At 42.8% G+C, this 19386-nt stretch overlaps 4 protein-coding genes and 1 non-coding gene across 7 annotated transcripts; 4 read left to right on the top strand and 1 right to left on the bottom strand.

Annotated features, from left to right (window-relative positions):
• Positions 1-62: 62 nt before the first annotated feature.
• Positions 63-6925, bottom strand: LOC139343154 (galectin-2-like). 3 transcript variants are annotated; one of them, XM_070980639.1, is made up of 8 exons: positions 6761-6925; positions 5783-6401; positions 4125-4354; positions 3602-3752; positions 1425-1498; positions 1201-1280; positions 826-997; positions 307-618 (listed from the first exon to the last, which is right to left on the bottom strand). In XM_070980639.1, the coding sequence occupies exons 5-8, from the start codon at positions 1431-1433 to the stop codon at positions 472-474; spliced, it is 408 nt and encodes a 135-aa protein (XP_070836740.1). In that variant the 5' UTR covers positions 1434-1498; positions 3602-3752; positions 4125-4354; positions 5783-6401; positions 6761-6925; the 3' UTR covers positions 307-471. The 3 variants fall into 3 exon arrangements, with proteins under 3 accessions (XP_070836739.1, XP_070836740.1, XP_070836741.1); XM_070980638.1 differs by lacking the exons at positions 3602-3752; positions 4125-4354; positions 5783-6401; positions 6761-6925 and adding an exon at positions 3016-3277 and having other exon boundaries at positions 63-618; XM_070980640.1 differs by lacking the exons at positions 4125-4354; positions 5783-6401; positions 6761-6925 and having other exon boundaries at positions 1425-1493; positions 3596-3658.
• On the top strand, positions 2658-8396 carry pick1 (protein interacting with prkca 1). The gene is made up of 13 exons (XM_070980637.1): positions 2658-2795; positions 3219-3277; positions 3407-3518; positions 3632-3760; positions 4638-4704; positions 4848-4937; positions 5020-5073; positions 5238-5300; positions 5419-5552; positions 5759-5851; positions 5931-5981; positions 6093-6237; positions 6767-8396. Exons 2-13 carry the CDS (start codon positions 3237-3239, stop codon positions 7039-7041), a joined length of 1254 nt encoding a protein of 417 aa, XP_070836738.1. The 5' UTR covers positions 2658-2795; positions 3219-3236; the 3' UTR covers positions 7042-8396.
• A 179-nt stretch (positions 8397-8575) lies between these two features.
• On the top strand, positions 8576-8648 carry trnar-ccu (transfer RNA arginine (anticodon CCU)). Its single transcript has one exon. It is a non-coding gene; the product is annotated as a tRNA-Arg (tRNA).
• An 89-nt stretch (positions 8649-8737) lies between these two features.
• Positions 8738-14579, top strand: plbd1a (phospholipase B domain containing 1a). The gene is made up of 11 exons (XM_070980641.1): positions 8738-8988; positions 9642-9864; positions 10077-10160; positions 10379-10520; positions 11182-11322; positions 11955-12099; positions 12316-12516; positions 12966-13106; positions 13192-13377; positions 13540-13646; positions 13754-14579. The coding sequence occupies exons 1-11, from the start codon at positions 8919-8921 to the stop codon at positions 13928-13930; spliced, it is 1617 nt and encodes a 538-aa protein (XP_070836742.1). The 5' UTR covers positions 8738-8918; the 3' UTR covers positions 13931-14579.
• LOC139343156 (uncharacterized) lies at positions 14000-18937 on the top strand. Its single transcript, XM_070980642.1, has 4 exons — positions 14000-14021; positions 15226-15409; positions 16259-16441; positions 18245-18937. Exons 2-4 carry the CDS (start codon positions 15307-15309, stop codon positions 18565-18567), a joined length of 609 nt encoding a protein of 202 aa, XP_070836743.1. The 5' UTR covers positions 14000-14021; positions 15226-15306; the 3' UTR covers positions 18568-18937.
• Positions 18938-19386: the final 449 nt, after the last annotated feature.

A 19386-nucleotide genomic window follows, 5' to 3' on the forward strand; every position in this document is an offset into this window, starting at 1 on the left:
GCTGGTTTTGTTATTCTTTTTGATGCTGTTTCACACTTCAAGATTAATGAGAAGACGTCTTTGAACTTTCTGTTTTTAATGCTCTTAGTTTTGAATGAAGTGATGATACACAGGCATAATTTCAATGGCCTCTTTGATTCTCTGAACCATCAATATAAATGAAAACCCCTCACAGGTGTCATCAGTCTGCTGTGCAGTAAAAGAGCAGACTGCTGGTTTTCAGCCAGTGTTACTGCTTGTGGGAAGTATTTTTTCCAAGCCAGGATTAAGCCCCAACCACTCAAAGACAACAAAACCAGATTATTTGAATTTAAATGGTTTATATTCTTGTGTACAACAGGACACTTTTAAATAAAGATACATTTCCAAAGTACTGAAGACTTCTTCATGCTTAATATTACAATAACTGACCCATTCTCAAGTCACCAAACCGATAAACACAGCATGCGCGTGCTACAGCAGGTATGTCTCTTAGCAGATCTTCAAGGAGGTCAGTTTGAAGTCCCCTGCGATCCTGATGTAGCTGATGACGTCCAAGCTTTCACGGTTGGGAAACTGGACTTCCTGTCCATCGGGAAGCTCCACTTCAAACATGTCTCCAGTCAGCTTCAACACAATCTGAGATAGAAAAGATCAAATATTTTCATTTTTAGTAGAAAATGTCTTCGTCAGACCCTACCTCCCACTGGGGGTGAGTGAGTGAGAAGATTTCTTGTGATTTGAGTGAACTGATCCTTAAAACTTTGAAAAACTCCTCGCTAAACCTTCCAGTTTTTCTTTCCCACAATACAAACATCTTCACTTTCTTCAGTGAAGTTCTCTCACCTTGACATCTGAGCCCCTCTGCAGGGGGTTGTGTATGTCCCGTTTCTCATCTCCCCAACAACCATCAGTCTTTGAGTTGCAAACAAGAACAGCTCCATCGGCATCATCATGAAAACGAGGGTTGAAGTGTAGCGCCAGGTTGTCTTCGCTGCAGCCGAGGTCGATCTGGAACCTGAGTGGATCAGAGATCATACAGTTACAGTACAGTTATCAGTATAATATTGAGATGTCTGCTAAGCCAGGCTATTTCTAAAAGTGAAAGTATTATTTTTCATGCAGCAGTAAACTAGAATCCATCCACACAGACAGCACTGTATCATTCTATTCAGCTAAGAAGCTAATCTGAAATAAACATCACGTGTTTGGTGATCTCACCGATCAGCATCGTGCAGAATTATCCCCTTTACTTTCAGCTGATCTCCAGCCCTCAGACTCACATTCTTCAGCTCAAGTTGCTGAAAGAATTTTGTCAGAAAATGAAGGTTACTGTCAGCCATGATGGTAGCAGAGCAATCAAATATTGATTATATGCCCATTCAACAAGTTCCAAATCCATCATTTGTCCATGTGCAGCGAAGAAACAAAGCAGTTTATCTCACCATGCTCATTCTGACTGAACAGTCATGCAGCTAATGGAAGGCGTAGGACGAAGGTCTCGGCTCAGTCTCCTGTCCTGGAAGACAAGCAGCAGGTAGTGTGACTGTGGAGTTCACCTAATTTATGGTGTAGAGCACAAAAGAGTCAGTAAAAGGACTTTAAACAGCCACCACCTTCATCATCGTGTTTATCAAGCAGCCTACTCAGTGCAGAGGCCCCGCTCTGTTTAATCACTGCTGTTGAACTCCTTGATAATGGAACAGGTTGTGACAGTGACGTTATGAAGGGTTAGAGCAAACTCCTCTGCCAGGGGCTATTTAAATATTTTTTAGATTGGGAGCCATTGAGTACATTGAGGGTCTGCAAGTCATGACTGATGACACTGGAGCAAAAACACCTCCCACAGGGACACACTGTACCTGTGGTATTAACCAGCCTATTGATCCAATGAGTGAAAGAACACTGTGATGATTGATCTTTAAAAAGACAATATATACATGATTATTTTAAGCTGTCTGTGTCCTGAACTGGCATTTAATGAATTTGACAGCTAGTTCATGCCTTCATTTGTCATTCATTCATTCATTCATTCATTTACTGTGTGAGTTTGCTCCATGTCAGTTTCAGTGACTGTCTGATTGGAAACTCAAGGAGGAACCTGCTGTAGCGTTTTTGTAGGACCCAACTTATTATTTGCAATCAATACGATTTTAATAAAAAGTTTTAGGGTAAATCAAGACTTTTTCTGATTATTGAATGACGCTGCATTAAATTAAATTCTAATTGTCAGAAGACTTGTGACAGCTGTTGATTCATGGTTGTTAATATTATTGTGTGATAATTTTTATGACAATTTCGGTTACTTGATTTCTGAACTTCTCTTGACTGATCACAGCCATTTGAACGTACTTACCGGAAGTATTAGTACGGTTTCTTGTCTACATTGACGGTGGTGGACGTATTTAATATGTTGCAGTCCCTAGCTTTGAGCACCGGGGGCAGTAAAGGAAAAAAAAAAAAAAAAAACGTGATTATAAGTACGTTGGATGCTATTTGGGAAGCCATTACGTGAGCTTTATATTGGTTTCTAACAAAGTGGACATCAACACATAATGTCCGTATTTGGCTGTAGGAGTCGCGCTGAATTGTGTTTCTAACTGGGCCCACTTGAAACCAAAGTACATATATATAAATGTTAATCTTACTCAACAACTTCCGCTCCGCTGCCGGAAATGACAAAATAAAGTAAACAGAAGCGCTGTCAGTGGACCCAGAAATAAAGACAATTTCTACCAAACGATTTTAAAATACATTTTGCTTTTTATGCATACCGAGGACATTTGTATGAGAAACCGGTTCATATTCTAATAAAGGTAAATCATTTACGGCGTATTAACGGTTCTTATCAGGAGAAATTTGCTGTTGCACCTGTCAATAGCCTACAGTAGCTTAGTTAGCAGCTAGCTAACAAGCGAGCATTAGCAAGCAGTTTTCTTACTGTTGGCTTCCGTCACTACAGAATAATCAACAGTAGTCGTTTTTGCCGCATAGCTCCAGATATTTAGGTTAACTGTTACACATAGACTTACTTACCTGACCAACATCGGGTAGTTAGCATGCACTGCAAGTTAGCAGCTGTTAGCTGCAGCAGCTGGCGTCCTCTCACTGACTGCAGTGGGATCAGGCGAGCGAAGCTTTGCTCTGAGCTCCATTCACAATGATTGATAGATACAGTGTTTCCCAAAAGATTGCCACGCAGTATTTAACCTGATGGTTTCTGTTGTGATCACTGACAGGAGTGACACTGTCACACAATGTTCGCAGACATGGACTATGAATTGGAGGAGGACAAACTGTGAGTTATAGTTGTGTTTCCCGTTTTATGTCCTGCACCATTCAGTTATTTGTTTTAAGGTAATTAAATATTGCTATACTTGTTAAGGTTAAGTCTAAAAATAGTTAAGTCTTGTTTTGTTCTCATCAGTGGGATACCAACAGTACCTGGTACTGTGTGTCTGAAGAAAGACGGTAATAACCTTATTGGGATCAGCATTGGTGGTGGAGCACAGTACTGTCCTTGTCTCTACATTGTCCAGGTAGGCAGAGAACACGATTAAAGCCGTATTTATGAATCTGTCACAACATTTCTACATGTCTACACACTCTGTGGCACTGGTACCTTTGTGATGTGGCGTCTGTTGTCTCGCAGGTCTTTGATAACACTCCAGCCGCTCTGGATGGGACACTGGCAGCAGGCGATGAAATCACAGGCGTGAATGGGAAACCAGTGAAGGGAAAGACTAAAGTGGAAGTGGCCAAGATGATTCAAGCTGTCCAGGTACACAAAGGCTGGGAATTAAGTCCTGAACAACACCAGGATATGCTCGAATGGCTAATTATTGACCTCCTCTACATCCTGTGGAGACACTGTCTGGATTTTGTCTTCTCTGTCAATGGTTTAGGAAGTTTATGACTAAGATAAAATATTAAACCCAGCCGCCTGCCAAATGAAGGTTGTTTTGTTTCGTGGCTGCTGGGTTGGTTTTAGCCTCAAATCTGTCTTTGTTTATGTCAGAAACCCCTCCTATGTAAATGTCCTACTGGACTGACAGTTGAAAATAACCCAAACTAAACTAAGTCCTACTATCTTTGAATGAATTTACATGAATAGAAACATGCAAAAGGAATAAAACATCACTCACATTTTAGCGTCCAGCTGTGGCTGTAGACTTATCGATGAATAGTCCAACAGTTTAATTGTTATGGATGCGAACCCACCGCTTGACTGTTGAGAAGAGGGACTTCACTGGCTTGCTCAGCTCTGCTAAAGAGGTCCGGACAATAGCACATCGCATTTGGCATCACGTCATCGATGAAGAGTGGCTGTGTTGGTTTTGGCGTCCATTGTTCGCAGCAAAAATTCCATGACTTCCTGTATGATGGATTAAAGGCAGGGTCCAGCGTCGGATTTAAAGGATTACATTGAGTTGTTGTTCATTCACTGCAAATACTGCACGTGAGCGTCACCCTCTGCACCACGAAGTGGGAAAAGTCAGCACACTGTTGATTTTACCACAAGGAATAGGATTACACTTTGTATTTTCATTGTTAATTTTAGAGCTTTATAAAGTTAAATAAGAAGGAATTGTCTCCTTTTAAAAATATCCAGATGATTGGTTGTTGTTGATTCAACTGTGTGTCTCTTTGTGTCTCAGGAAGAAGCAACAATCCACTACAACAAACTGCAGGCAGACCCGAAGCAGGGGAAGTCTCTGGATATAGGTACCCCCTCCAGGAGACACACACTCAAATCAGACTTAATTCATTGTTTGTTCATCTCACTGCATGTGGATTATTTATTGTAATGTTACGCCAACTTGTATCCAGTACTGCAGCGTGCATTAAATACATTTTGTGTGTTTCAGTGCTGAAAAAAGTCAAACATCGGCTGGTGGAGAACATGAGCTCCGGCACAGCAGATGCTCTGGGACTCAGTAGAGCTATTCTATGCAACGGTGAGATCATTATTATGAGCGTTATGATCTTCTGAGTTGATTTAGAGAAGCGCCGCTCATGTGGATTCATTTCACTTTACAGATGGGCTGGTCAAAAGACTGGAAGAGCTAGAGAAAACGGCAGAGCTCTACAAAGGTAAAGAATGGCCAGTTTAAAAAAAATGGCCTTCGGTAAACTCAGAATTCATCATCAGCTGTGTTTGGTGGAGCAGTAATCACTGAACTGAGGTGACTTTTCATCGGATGTTTTGCTCAGTGACACTGTGTGAGCGATCTCTTGTTTGTTCTGTTTGCTTGTAGGACTGATGGAGCACACAAAGAGGCTGCTCCGAGCTTTCTTTGAGCTCTCTCAGACCCACAGAGGTGAGCTCTTTTCATCAAAATAGAAGAAAAACACAAAAGATAATCATCATAGATCTCAATTTATCTCAGCTTCAGTGTCTCATACATCTGACTGGTTTTGGATAATGTCCCCTCTCAGCGTTTGGGGACGTGTTTTCTGTCATCGGGGTACGAGAGCCTCAAGCTGCCGCCAGCGAGGCTTTTGTGAAGTTTGCTGATGCTCACCGCAGCATTGAGAAATATGGTATTCAGCTGCTGAAGACCATCAAACCTGTGAGTACAGAGCTCAGACAGAAAAATAGGTTTTAATGGCTGCCATGGTGCAAGACTTGTGGGGGATGATCATCATTAATGGAAGTACAAAACACTTTTTTATTCATATAAAGTTAATCCGACACTGATGCGCTCTGTCGTCTGTCTGTCATGTACGGACCTCATGACATCACGGTCTGCTGCTAAATCATATTTTTTATGTGCAGATGCTCCACGATCTGAACACCTACCTTCATAAGGCCATTCCAGACACGAAGCTCACCATCCGCAAGTACCTGGATGTGAAGTTTGAGTATCTGGTAAGGGGGCAGCACTCTGTGCCGTCACGTTAGCCTGTTAGCCTGTTGCAATATGTTCACTGTATCTTGTGTCTTTCAGTCATACTGCCTGAAGGTGAAAGAGATGGATGATGAAGAGTACAGCAGTATTGTGAGTTGACACTTGGAATAAACAAGATTTCCAGGTTGCAAACAGGAAAATGTTGCATTTCTCTTCTACTGGCATCACGTGAAGCAGTGAATCATGTACTTCCCCCTCCAGGCCATGGGCGAGCCCCTCTATCGTGTCAGCACCGGTAACTATGAGTACCGTTTGGTGCTGCGCTGTCGGCAGGAGGCTCGAGCCCGCTTCGCCAAAATGAGGAAGGACGTTCTGGAGAAGATAGAGCTGCTGGATCAGAAACATGGTCAGTTGTTGATGTTACAGTTTTTTCAGCTATTTTTACTCAGGTACTCACTCTGTCAGGTGTAAACTTGCACTGTTGGTATGCTGCCATCAGTTTCTCTCTGTCCACCATAAACGGAACCATGTCTGCAGCTCACAGTCACAGGTTTTTGCTCACATCGCCATCTGGTGGTTGAAACAGCATGTGAGCGATGAAGGCTGGGACAGTAAATGCTTGAGACACAAAAGAGAAGTTAATAGTGTCCACTGTTTCAATTAGAAATAATTCAAAACTAAAGACATGTCAGTGATTATCGTGATAGTATCATATGCTAACCCAGGTTTGGGCAAGATAATGCTAGTGTGATGTGAAACAACACGCGGCTTGAGAGGCCATAATGCTTGGAACTGAATAGTGCATTCTCAGGAAGTAGCCAGCAAAAACACACAAACAAGCAGATATGGAGCAGAAAAACTGGAAAAAACTAATGCAAGTAAGTAATTGTAAGTAATGTAAGTCAATATTTTCCTCTTTTCTTGGTCACCTGCAGTCCAGGACATCGTGTTCCAGCTGCAGCGCTTCGTCTCGGGCATGTCGCATTACTATGATGAGTGCTACGCCGTCCTGAAGGAGGCCGACGTCTTCCCCATCGAGGTGGACCTCTCTCGCACCATGATCAACTACAGCAGCCAATCGCTCTCCTCCTACGCTGGAGACGAGGAGGATGAGGAGGAGGGAGGAGGAGGAAGAGGCGGAGAGGAAGGAGGAAGCAGCGCAGGCAGACAAGCAGAGAACGGCGCTGAGAAACTGATCGATGATGAATGAGAGCGTGCGTGTGCCTGGTACCACCCCTCTAACTGTTCTTCACTTGCATTAATGTCAATGAATCCACCCAGCAGGGGTCTTTGCAGGGGTGCATGGCATTTGAAATGGATAACACTACTGTGACAATGGTGGAAAACTACTGAAAGTGCCACTGTGATGCTGAATGTTGGCATTTCGGTGGCATTTCCTTGCCAGGATGCTCTAAAATCAGCAGCTTTTTTTTTATTTTAGCACAGAAAAGTTTGACGTGTCTCTCCTCCACATGTCAGGTCATTGATGGAGAGAGACACAGCAAACAGAAGTCACCTTTATCCTGATCTGAATGTTATGGAGGGGTTTAGTGTTGCAGAGTGGAGTTTATATGCGTACATGGTGTGCCTTCTTCGCTCTTAATGAAGTTTCATGGGTCTGGGCTGCGTGTCAGTGTGCGTGTTCTGCATTGTTAAAGTTAAACCTTCATATCTGCTTTTTATTCTATCCTACAAGCTTGTCATGTGTTGGACAGGGATTTTTTTTTCTACCTAAAATGTTACTTGATGGATAAATGTAAACTATGGGAAGGTGTTGTTCAGGGCTGCAATCAATTAATCTACTGATTATTTTCACCTATCTTGTTCAAAAACAGTCCAAAACCCAAACGCTTGTCATTTACTATCATAAGTAACAAAGAAAAGCAGCATATCATGTGGATATTACACTCCTTTAGGAGGGAGAGCTTGTATTTGGCAAAATCTTCACAACCAAAGCCTGTTTTTAAGTTTATTTAGTCTCTTTCACCTGCTCATGCCGCACGCTTCAGGTTGAAATGTTGTTTTTTCTTGTAACACTCGCCTGCATCTCTCACTTCCCCTCAGCAGCAGTGACACACAGCCTCACAGAGCTTTACCACTGTGTGGAAACAGGTCGATGATGCATGTAAATAGGTTTGTACAAAGGGAAAGAGTGTCAGAACTCTGGTGTTGTAACCTGTGTTGTTGTTCCTACTTTATTTATTCTTTTTCAAAATGTATTTAAAAGTTGTAATGAGCCAGATTGATACTATATTATATTAAATCTAATTATTGTATGAGAGGATGAGATGATTTTGTGCATTTTGCTACTGGAACATTCACTTGAGGGCAGCATCACATCGGATCACACTGTGGAGCAGTCAGAAATGAGTCAGACATATTTTTTCGTCTGTTTTGTTTTTCTGAAGTTACTGTATGTTATTTTTCTTCAGTTCATAGACACCTACTGCATATTGACTGACACGATTATTTAAATCATTATTATATTGACTGTATTGAACATTAAAGAAATGCCATAAAATAATCATAATAAAGTGTTTGGTCTATTTTAGAAGGACATACCTGTAATTGTGTGTGTGTGTGTGTGTGTGTGTGTGTGTGTGTGTATATCTTGTAACTTAGCATGGCTCTGAATTGATTCATCAGTAATTGCGCTGATGCAGTGTCCGTTCAACCGTTAAATATGACATTATTAAAAAGTATGACATACAGATTTCCATACGTTTTCTTCAGAGAGCTGCATAGCCCCAGTGGCCTAATGGATAAGGCACTGGCCTCCTAAGCCAGGGATTGTGGGTTCGAGTCCCATCTGGGGTGAGCCATTTTTGCTTCTTACTGTGACAAAAAAAAAACAACCTTGGTTGTTGTAATCTTACGTTAAGTACGGTTCTGTTCCTATACTTCGTGTTGTTCCCGTTTCCTGCGGTCGGCAGCCAATCAGGAAAGGCTCCGCTCCTTTGACACTTCGGTTCCCCGGACTTTCCCTCCGCCACATGACAGCAGATTTCCTCTTCGCCAAAGCCGCTGCTACCTGATCCGTGTCTCTTTTCTGCAGTCACTTTAGGTTTTGACTGCATTTACACAGCCATGTTTTCAGTTAAGAATACGTATGTCTTTCTCTTGTTCGTTGTGGCTCCGACCTTCGCTTCTGCAGACAGTAAGTAGGCCGACTTCATGTGAATCACGGGTAGTTGTATAATGATCTAATAGATTTACTCCTCCGGATTGAAACAAACAAACAGTTCGTGTTTTGCTGTAAGCATGCATGCTGTTCTCTATCAATCCTACTTACTCACTTTGCATCAGCTGTTTTTATTTAAGGTGTGTTGGAGATGACAGTTTGAGTTAAATGTGTTTTGTTTGTCTAAATACCCAGAATATAATCCTCAAAGTCGCGAGGTCTCCTGCACTGAAACCATTTGGTTTTAACTTTCAATTTCGCTTATATTCATAGGAATATAAGCCTTCATAGAAACCTTTACATTAATAAAAGGGAAAAAAAATGCAGATTTTGAGTAAACGGAATATCTAATTTTGTGACCCCTAGGTAGATGTCATCTGTCATTCAAGCTACAAAAAAACATTAAAAATTCAGTGCTTAGAATATGTGCCAATATGTGCCAATATCATCTTGAAAAAACAGAAGCAGTCAGTAGTAGTTAGTTGTTCATTGTTTGATTTATAGGAGAATTGCCATAACTTTACTGTCTTTAACAGCCATTAATCTACATGGCTGTTATCCGTGTAGCAGATCTTGTATAGCCGTTTTGTTTTTATTTATGTTCTCTTACTGCGATGTTGTCTTCTCAGCAATGACAGCAGCCACAGTGTACTGGGACCCCCAACACAAGACAGTGCTGCTGAAAGAGGGTGCGCTGGAGACGAACGGGGATGCTTACGGGTATCTGAACGACACCCTGTCCAGTACAGGATGGAGCGTCCTGGAGATCCGCGCCGGGTATGGAAAGACCCCTGAAACTGATGAGATCACTTTCTTCCTGGCCGGCTACCTCGAAGGCTTCCTCACTGCCCAGTAAGTGTCATGACTGTGGGGCCATGCTCACCGTTCCACAAAGAGGTCTTTTGTTACCTTTTGTAACACCTGAGCAATGATTGACACCCACCAGCCTGCATGGTGCTTTAGAAAAATACTAAATCACCATCAGAATAGACTTAACTGATTAAAACGTCACCAAACATAATCAGGCACTTTGTCTTAACTCTTTGTACTCTTCCCCCCCGCAGGCAGATGATGGACCACTACACCAACATGTTTCCGCAGCTGATCCACGACCCAAAGATCCTCGGCCCTGTTCAGAGTTTCATGGCGTGAGTCTGTGAGAATGAAAAACCACAGCAGCAGCACCGCAGTTGCACACAGTGCACAGTCTGGGTCTCACATCGCTGTCGTCGTCTTTCATATCCTCTTCTCAGAGTTGTTCAGTTCAGCTCGTAGTGCAGAGCTCTTCATCACGACCTCAGTGCTTTACAATAAATGATTATAATGACGACAACAGTGAGCAGCAAAGTCACTCTTGTACTTGCAGGAAGCAGGACTCGTGGACCAGAGAGCAGGTGAAACTGAACAAGAGCTCTGATCCTCTGTGGAAGCACACGGGCTTCATCGTGGCCCAGATGGACGGGCTGCAAGCAGGAGTTGCAGACTGGGCCAAGAAAAAAGGGAAAAAGGTACAACAGCAACTTTGCTCCTGTTTATACAGGCCAGAGGGAGCACCAACTGTCTCTTGCATGCATGGAAGCCCTGTGCACACACCAAAACACAACAGTAGATTAGAAATATCCTACAGCAGTGGAAAAAAACATGCATACAGCAAAAAAAATAGAGAACAACTGCAACTGTTCAAAATCAGGTTTCAAGGCAAACTGGAAGTTTCACTTTAAGACCTTTAATATTCATTTCCTCTGACTGGTGCGCTGCTTCAAATGCTGCTCTGCCAAGTTCTTATTTAAAATGAGGAACATCCAACGTAAACCAAACGTGTGATTGTATATCATATATTGTCACTGAAATTTAAAGGGCCATGAGGCTGTATGCCTTGTAGATCAAACATGATACATATTTTTTATGTTAGCATCAATAAAAGTGCTAATATTACCGGTCTACCCTCTGTAAATAGGATCTGCTGTGTATCTTTCTTACTTTTAGCACCAGGTTGGAGTTGATACAAGATTATTGTTGGAACATCAAGTTAAAGTGCAGCTTGGATAGTGCAGATGTGCTATCAAAAGTCACCAAATTTCAGTGATTTATAAGAGAGAAGTGGAAGCAACACAACTACTCATTTTCATTCACTGACCAACAGCTGTTTATCTGGTGTCCTTCCCTTAGCCGCTGTCCCTGTTTGACGTCCAGTTCCTGAATGCAGTGGGAGACCTGCTGGATCTGATCCCAGCCTTGGTCCCCGCCTCCAACCCTCGGCTCAGAGACTTCAAGCTTCCAGGGATGGGGCACTGCTCCGCACTCATCAAGGTCAGAGGTCAAAACATGTTCCAGGCCAGGTGTAAGGCCTGACACGCTGTGTACGAGACGAGTCACGCAGGTGTGCTAAATGAGTGAAACAACAACCACCAGTGAGGAAGGACCGTCCTGTGTCAGCGAATGTACTGGTCCATTGGAATGGATTCAGTCAATAGACGTGCACATTATTCCCCCGTGACCATTTTTAACAGACACACCAGGAAAACAGTCCTGAGTGTTCGCAGAGATGCAGTGGTGTCGGTAATTTCATTTGCTACATAAACAAAGAGCGCAGTAAGAAATAGGCCTTAATAAGAGACATAGTGTCAGTGGATCGCTCTCTTATCCAGCTTATAAATATATTTAGCACCACTGACAGCACAAGCATATTTAACTTTCTGTGCATTTTAGATCTGTGAGAAAAGTCTGTATAGTTTTTTTTTTCACACATTCCTGTTACTGAACCTGATATTTAGTCTGTCTTTGTAAATCAGGGGAATCACCAAAGGGGTCAGAGGTGAAAGAGCTTAAGATGATGACCTGCCTCTTTACCTCTGAACCTAAATGTCTGTCAAGTATTTCTTTTAATCACAGTGACACAAATGAATGAATCTAACTCTCCTGTTGTCTGTGCTCCCCCTCAGATGCTGCCCGGCTTTGAGAACCTGCTGTTTGCCCACTCCAGCTGGTACACGTACGCCGCCACGATGCGGATCTACAAGCACTGGGATTTCCGTGTCTCTGAGCCTCACACGGCCACCGGGAAACTGTCCTTCAGCAGCTACCCCGGTACGTATGTCGGCCACAAAAACGCTCCTTAACCAGAAATCTTCAAAGATAACAAGGACACACACACACACACACACACACACACACACACACACACACACACACACACGCTCACACACTTCTTTCTGATATGTTATCCTCAGTGAATCCCACGTGTGGAATGTGGCTTGTTAGTGCAGATTGTCAGAAAGGGTCTCAGCTCACCTTTCACCCCAGGTTTCCTGGTGTCTCTGGACGACTTCTACCTCTTGGGCAGTGGTCTGATGATGACCCAGACCACCAACAATGTCTTCAACTCCTCCCTTTTTGACACGATCACCCCCAACAGCCTGCTGGCGTGGCAGAGGGTCAGGCTGGCTCACAGTTTAGCACATACTGGAGAAGAGTGGGCCAAAACTTTCTCCAAGTACAACTCTGGTGAGTGATTATATATTTGTAAGCACAGTTATAAAGCAGCAGAAACATAAACCAAAAGGCCAGTAATTGTAAATAAAAGACCATTTTATTTAAAGAAAATCAATAAATCTGAATGTTAAAGTACAAAATGGATCTATACTTAACACCACTGCCAAGCTTTCTCCAAAGCATACTACTGTATTAGACCTTTAATCTGTTCATTTCACCTTCCAGGAAACCATGAGAATACATTTATTTTAGAAATGAAAATGAAAAAATAAATGAAGTTGCATTGACCCGATACTTAAAGGGGAACTCAAAATGTCAAAAAATGACTGAAGTTTCGCTGTAAGCAGCAGAGTGATGGGGAAGAAGCCTTCCAGTGCACAAACTGATGAACTCACATCCATTAACAGGCTCTTTTTTTTGCTTTTGCACCACTCTGCTTCATCCACCCTGAACTCTTACAGGTACATACAACAACCAGTACATGGTGCTGGACAGGAGTAAGGTGAAGCTGGGCCATAGTATTGATAACGGCGCTCTGACTGTGGTGGAGCAGATCCCCGGCCTGGTGGAGTACTCTGATCAGACTCAGGCTCTGCGCAGAGGTAACAACACGCCCTGTCCTTCTGTCGTCTGCAGTGTCTGTTTCATGTGGATGTGTGTGGAGTTTACCTCTCTGGCTGCCTCCAGGTTACTGGCCCTCCTACAACGTTCCCTTCCACCAGAAGATCTACACGCTCAGCGGTTACGGACAGATGTGGGAAGAATACGGAGAGGACTTCTCTTATGATCTCTGTCCCAGAGCCAAGATCTTCCGTCGTGACCAAGCTGAAGTCAAGGACCTGGACTCACTGAAGCACATCATGAGGTCTAATGGTGTGTGTCTCATTGTGTTACTTTGCAGTGTGTGACCCACATTCAGCTGGTTCTCCAAATCCTCTGGAATCTGAATTTCTTATTTTTCCATTTAGTGTCACAATGATCAGAGCAGCGAAATCTTTATTAGCTGACCCGGATTGTTTGTCTGCTTGTTTTCAGACTACAAGACGGATCCGTACTCCAAGGATGACCCCTGCAAGTCCATCTGCTGCCGTGGCGACCTGAGGACAGAGAGGGCGTCACCATCAGGTTGCTACGACACTAAGGTACTGCTGATCTCACACGGCAGTAACAGAGGTCACTTAGGTTTTGTAAAATCAAACGCTTTTTGGCTGAGCTCAGATTTCTGGGTCCTGTGCTGGTCTTCGTCCAGGTGACAGATTTCCTCATGGCTGGGGACTTCCGTGCGGAGGCGGTGAACGGGCCAACGACGCAGGACGGACTCCCGCCGTTCATTTGGGATAAATTCAGCAGCATCAGCCACCAGGGTCTGCCGCAGTACTACAACTTCACTTTTGTCAAGATGCAGCCTCTTCTCTTCCAGCCGTGAGGTGTGCGCATGTTTTTGTGAGTGAGGCGGAGGGAGATGCCTTCAGACAATCAAAGGTACAGTCAGGACGAGTTTCATTTTAACTGTTGCTGTAAGTTGAGAATTGCATCTCACTAACATGCATTCTTCTTAAATCTTTAAGCTATGAGAGTAACAGTCCTTCCACCTGATAAAATGCACATTGTCAAACTGCCAATCAGATTTTAAATCAGTATTTTAGCTCGTATACGTCTCAGGGTATGTTGGATGACTTACTTTGGAATACAATGGATGTCCGTCGTGTTTTTTATACCCGCAGCCATGTGTGCCTTGAGAGTAAATGTCTTATTTTATAAATTGCAGAATCAATGCACTAAGTCAGCCGTGTTTAATCCTTGATTTAAATGCTTCAGTGTCTTCATACACATATACAAACACTATCAATTCAATGGTAGATGAATCAGTGCAATGTCACACTCAGGGCTGTTGATCTCTGGTGCTGTGCTCTGCTGTGCATCTGTTGCTCATACTGTGCAGAATAAGAATCTCACAGGTTTGTGTTTTTAGCCTCTGTTTCTTATGTAATGTGATGCATGGAACTACACATCTGTATCATGCCACCTTCTCCTGTGTTAACTCTTCATTAAAGTTATTACAGTTGTTCAAGTACCGTCCTGTGTTCAGTCTTGCCTTGTGCAACAGTGACTCATGGTGTAGACCCTGCCAGCTGATCTGTGCTCTGTGTTGGGACAGATTCATGCAGTCTTATACCCACTTTAACACTTCTTACTCACTGAAGTGTTTCTGATGAAGCTCCTGCCATTAACAAAAAGTTACGGTAATGAGAGATGTGGAGTCCCACAGCTGCTGCATGTATGATTTAGCCAGACAGATATTAGTATTTAGTTTATGTAAACGTGCATCACATGACATGACATATTCAAAGCCTGTGGTCTCAGTAGTCAAGTAAAGACGGAGATGTTGGTGTGAGACAAACAAATGAAATATCATCTACTGTCATGATGGTCATCTATAACCAGTTCACCATGTGCACAAACCATAAAATGATCGTGAATTACCAGTCAAACAATATTCAACCCAAACTGAGGAACTTGGAGGTCAGCACCTCTTTGTTACTGAAACAGAAACACAGTAAGCTCTCTCTCTCTCTCTCTCTCTCTCTCTCTCTCTCAGCCCCCAGGGACACATGTAGTGATTCACCCTTTCCTATGAAATGGAGGAACTGAAACGTCTGTTGAGCGCTCTGCATTCATTTCATAAATCCTCCCGTCACATCCCTCCTCTGTGTCTCGCAGTTCTCTGTTTGTGTCATAAAAGCAAGTGTCGGGGAGGGTAACGCAGCAGCAGGTCTCCGCATTGCTCACCCCACTTCAGCCATGGCCAAGAAGGACTGTCCTGCTGGAAGCCACTGGGACAGCCTCGTCAACGTCTGCGTTTCCAACAGAACAGAAACCAGGCCTGAACCTGATCGACCGACAGGTGAGTGTCAGTGATTGTTTCATTTTTTCTTTTTCTTTTTTTGTCTGCCCTCTGAGTTGTTCTTTCAAAGTCTGGTTTTCACCTGAAAACCTCTTTGAATTAGTCTTGTTTTGGACGTGCTTTGACTTAAAGCCTCTTGGCCCCTTTCTGATGTTGATTTAAATGCTTCCTGGCTATCCAAAACCTCAGAGATGTGTTCCATCTGACTTGCCTGTATTAATTTCCTCCCCTGAAATGCTCAGCATTCAGGTGATCCCACCTTCACACAGCTGCTAATGGACTTTAAAGTCACTCTTCAGGCAAAAATGTGTTTTTCCTCTTGTTCCTAAAGTTGAATGTTTGAGTGGAAAGTTCCTCTGTGCTCATTAATAATCCAGTGTTAAAGAGGTGGGCCTATGCACACGGACTAAGGATGGACAACTTGTGTCGAACAGTTAAACTTTGGAAATGAAAAGAAGTTACATATTCATAGATTCTGGTGTTTTAAATGAGGGAGAAGGAGTAGATGTCATTTTAAGGATTTTAACAAGATAACTGAACTTTGAAAAGCCGTATCAGAAACACATTATTATTCAAAGTAGAGTATTATATACACATCTTAAAGCATGTCTGAAGGGGATCTTTAATCAGTCAGAAAACTACAATAATTATTCTCTGCATTACCATAAACACGTCTTTTGATGTTAGATTAACACTTTTAGCTATCATTCTTACTCAGATTTTGCTCCTTTAGGAACCAATCAGTACTAATCATGTGCTCATATCCTGTGTAAAAACTTGGGTTTCTACAGCTGTTCAGAATGCAAACTGTGTTACAGTTGAGGTAGTTAATGCGTCTGTTCCCCTCAGAGCCGCCCCTGGCTGTCGTGGTCCAGGTGAGATCCACGCCCCGCACAGCCCAGGCCAGCACAGCGATGGTGCTCAGTCCGGCTCTGTGGATCTTTGTGGTGCTGGCCACAGTGGGGTCCATCTTGGCTCTGGCTCTCTGGTTTATCATATACAGGCGGCAGAGCAGCCTCAGCAGCACCTCAGGTAAGGACAACTGAGATTGGGTCATGCATATGATTTAGTTTTAATCTATTCAGTTTTATTCTGTTTGAATTGCTCCTTCACATAAAGGCTGGCATATCCCAGCATCCTCAGCTTCTTGAGTATGTCTTTGGTATTCTTAACTGTTCTGCAGAGTGTCACATGAAATAAAAAATACTTTATAATGTCAGTATTAACATTTAAACACCCAAAGTGGTTTAACTCTCCTTATAGAAGCAGCTGCTAGAATAGAATATAGTCATGTTATAGTTATGTATGCTGTTTTTAGTCATATGAGATGCTAGAATGTGCCAGATAACAGATCATTTAAGCCCCAGAGAAAATCATTTCAGACATAATAATTGATCCTCCACATGTTGGTTTAAATCTCCCTGCAGTGGGACTTATTCAACCTCAGGACAACATGTAGTTTTTGCTCATCCAGTGGCAGCCATTACTTCTACTGTAAGCAGGGGATCTGACATGCAGAGGGGGCATCTGAGAGCAGTGTGGAGGAAGTGGGGTTGCAGGCAGGCAGGTGATGAAGTGTGACGTTCATCACAGTAGAAACTCCACAGTTTCTGTTCTCTTCTTCTCAGGCGTCCCATGGGTCAGCCCCGCTCTCTTACCAGCTATTCTGGTGTCAGCACACATCCGTTGGTTAGGCAGGACAAATTGGGCCTCCTCATGACCTTGAAAACACATAAACTGACAAAAAGGCATGCAGTGAGGCACTAACTGCAGAGTAGCTTATACTACAACAGCTTCATGTAAGACATGTGACCTGGTGGACGGAGAGATCCCGTATCAATAAAGCCAGAATGACCCTTGTTCTGTTGAAAGCCTATCAAGCTGAAAAGCTTTATATGATCAATTCTGCGACACGATCAGGACCATCATTTCATTCTTCTGGAATGCAGCTCCAGCTGTCTTAACCCTCGTCAAGTAAAAACAAAGAACTCTCAGGACTGAGGAGAAGCTAGATTCACTTATCAATAACATGCTTTTGTCCTCGTTAAATTGTCAATCGACCTTTATCCACAGGCCAAGCAGGAATGTAAAACACTAGATCAGCAGAGTGGAGGTATTCAGCTTTGCTCACTTTGCTGTTGTGAAACACGTTGTTGTTGCCTGATGCATGTTGTGTCATGTTCGAAAGATCAGTCGTTCATAAACAAGGATGTGGCGAGGTTCATCACTTTGTGAAACACGTGATTGTATTACTTTATGGGCTCAGGAGCACTTTGTAAAGCTGTTGTCAGCAAACACAATTCATTTGCAAGTGATTGCACTTTTTTTGGATTCTGGGTTGTATGTAAAAACAGTACGGCAGTCCAACAATTTTCTTCCAGTATACTGTAGCTGCTGAGTTATGCTTTGCCCTCTGTCACACAGAACCGATATACATCAGCATATAAACAACATATGATATACGCACATTCGTGCACTTTCATATATTTCAATATATGTCATTACCCTATATTCAAGGAAATAGTGTTCTATAGATGTATTTATAGCTGCCTTGAATCCAGGTAACTTGTTGGAACTGAATCCAAGCATGTGCGTGACTCATGTTTAAGAAGCAGAATTATTGTTTAAAGACCAATTTTAGTTTTATATGTACTTTATATGAAAAACATGCTATCTCATTTGTATCATTGTTAAGCGATCAGTGCTTGTGTTCAGTCTTAAGATCGACATGTGTGTTCAAGGACATCCTATTGCACAATATATTTATTGCAATTTGAATATTCAGGTGCATTTAAATATTCATGTTAACTCATGTTACAGCTGTTTGTGTTGCAGAGGACGCAGAGCCGCAACAGGAACCTCTTCAGAAAACAGAGCTGCCTGCTGTAATCCACTCACTGCCTTCAGAAACAAGCAATCATGCAGACATGCTGCAGAGAGCAGCAGGGGCCCCTTCACCCTGTTCTCACCTGCACCTGGGGGCCCAAACTGGCTCAGAGTGGGAGGAGGGCTTCGCTGCTTATGGGGACCCCACAAAGCATGCTGGGATGGAAGGGGGCAGAGGGCTGCACACATGCAGCATAATGAGGGAACACAGGATCCCACTTCCTGCCACAGAGCTGGGTGGCACTGCCTTAGTTACTACTAAGACTATATAGCATATATAGCCCTGTGTGTGTGTGTGTGTGTGTGTGTGTGTGTGTGTGTGTGTGTGTGTGTGTGTGTGTGTGTGTGTGTGTGTGTGTGTGTGTGTGTGTGTGTGAAAACTGTTTCTACTACTATACATCTCTGCACATTGTGCTCAGTGTGGTGGGTTTTCTACTGTGTTTTCATGTTTTATAAATAATGTTTCTGTAGCTGCTTCATTTCTCTGTACTGCTTGGAAAGAGACAAGTGTTATGGTGTAAATTGGTGTCCAATAATACCCTGTAAGACCGTGTGTATTTTAGTGTACTTTCCTGCAAAGTGTTGTTGGAAGGCAAAACAAAGAACTGCTCTGAGCCTTATTTGATATTTCAAACGTCATTTAATAAAACACAAAACTAAAATCACGACAGAAATATTTCTGATGTTCTGAAAAAAGGTAGCATTGTTGTGCTGTAAAAGAAATGTTCTCAGATCTCTGTTATATTTTGACAAGAACTGCTCGTGTCCAGCAGAAAAGGCTGCTTACATGGTAAATAACTGTGTCAATCAATGAGCTTCCTGCAGGCAACATATGAACATAAATGGAGAACTATTCAAAGTAAAGTCAAGAAGAGGACATTCAATTTCATCTCTCATTATCTGGGATGTTTTTGGAGAGAAATTACCATGTGGTTTCTGCATAGAGCACAAAGGAGGACCCTTGCATCAAAATCCATGCAGGCCAGTGTTGTGTGTATCCTGAGGAGTAGGCACGTGTCATGCTGTTTGTTATTTTAGTTTTAAAAGAAGACCCACCCAAACCATCTCCAGGTGCAATTTCTAGCCATTAT

The sequence above is a fragment of the Chaetodon trifascialis genome, chromosome 15 (genome assembly GCF_039877785.1).
Source record: "Chaetodon trifascialis isolate fChaTrf1 chromosome 15, fChaTrf1.hap1, whole genome shotgun sequence".
In the NCBI taxonomy this organism is placed as follows: Eukaryota; Metazoa; Chordata; class Actinopteri; order Chaetodontiformes; family Chaetodontidae; genus Chaetodon; species Chaetodon trifascialis.

Coding starts and splice junctions, on each gene's coding strand:
- LOC139343154 (XM_070980638.1), bottom strand. Junction 998..1,200: donor ATTCTGCACGATGCTGATCG/GTGAGATCACCA, acceptor TGATCCACTCAG/GTTCCAGATCGACCTCGGCT. Junction 619..825: donor AGAGGGGCTCAGATGTCAAG/GTGAGAGAACTT, acceptor TTTCTATCTCAG/ATTGTGTTGAAGCTGACTGG.
- pick1 (XM_070980637.1), top strand. CDS start 3,237: ATGTTCGCAGACATGGACTATGAATTGGAGGAGGACAAACT. Junction 5,074..5,237: donor AACGGCAGAGCTCTACAAAG/GTAAAGAATGGC, acceptor GTTTGCTTGTAG/GACTGATGGAGCACACAAAG. Junction 5,982..6,092: donor ATGAAGAGTACAGCAGTATT/GTGAGTTGACAC, acceptor TTCCCCCTCCAG/GCCATGGGCGAGCCCCTCTA.
- plbd1a (XM_070980641.1), top strand. CDS start 8,919: ATGTTTTCAGTTAAGAATACGTATGTCTTTCTCTTGTTCGTTGTGGCT. Junction 10,161..10,378: donor CCTGTTCAGAGTTTCATGGC/GTGAGTCTGTGA, acceptor TTGTACTTGCAG/GAAGCAGGACTCGTGGACCA. Junction 10,521..11,181: donor CCAAGAAAAAAGGGAAAAAG/GTACAACAGCAA, acceptor TCCTTCCCTTAG/CCGCTGTCCCTGTTTGACGT.
- LOC139343156 (XM_070980642.1), top strand. CDS start 15,307: ATGGCCAAGAAGGACTGTCCTGCTGGAAGCCACTGGGACAGCCTCGTC. Junction 15,410..16,258: donor TGAACCTGATCGACCGACAG/GTGAGTGTCAGT, acceptor TGTTCCCCTCAG/AGCCGCCCCTGGCTGTCGTG. Junction 16,442..18,244: donor CAGCCTCAGCAGCACCTCAG/GTAAGGACAACT, acceptor TTTGTGTTGCAG/AGGACGCAGAGCCGCAACAG.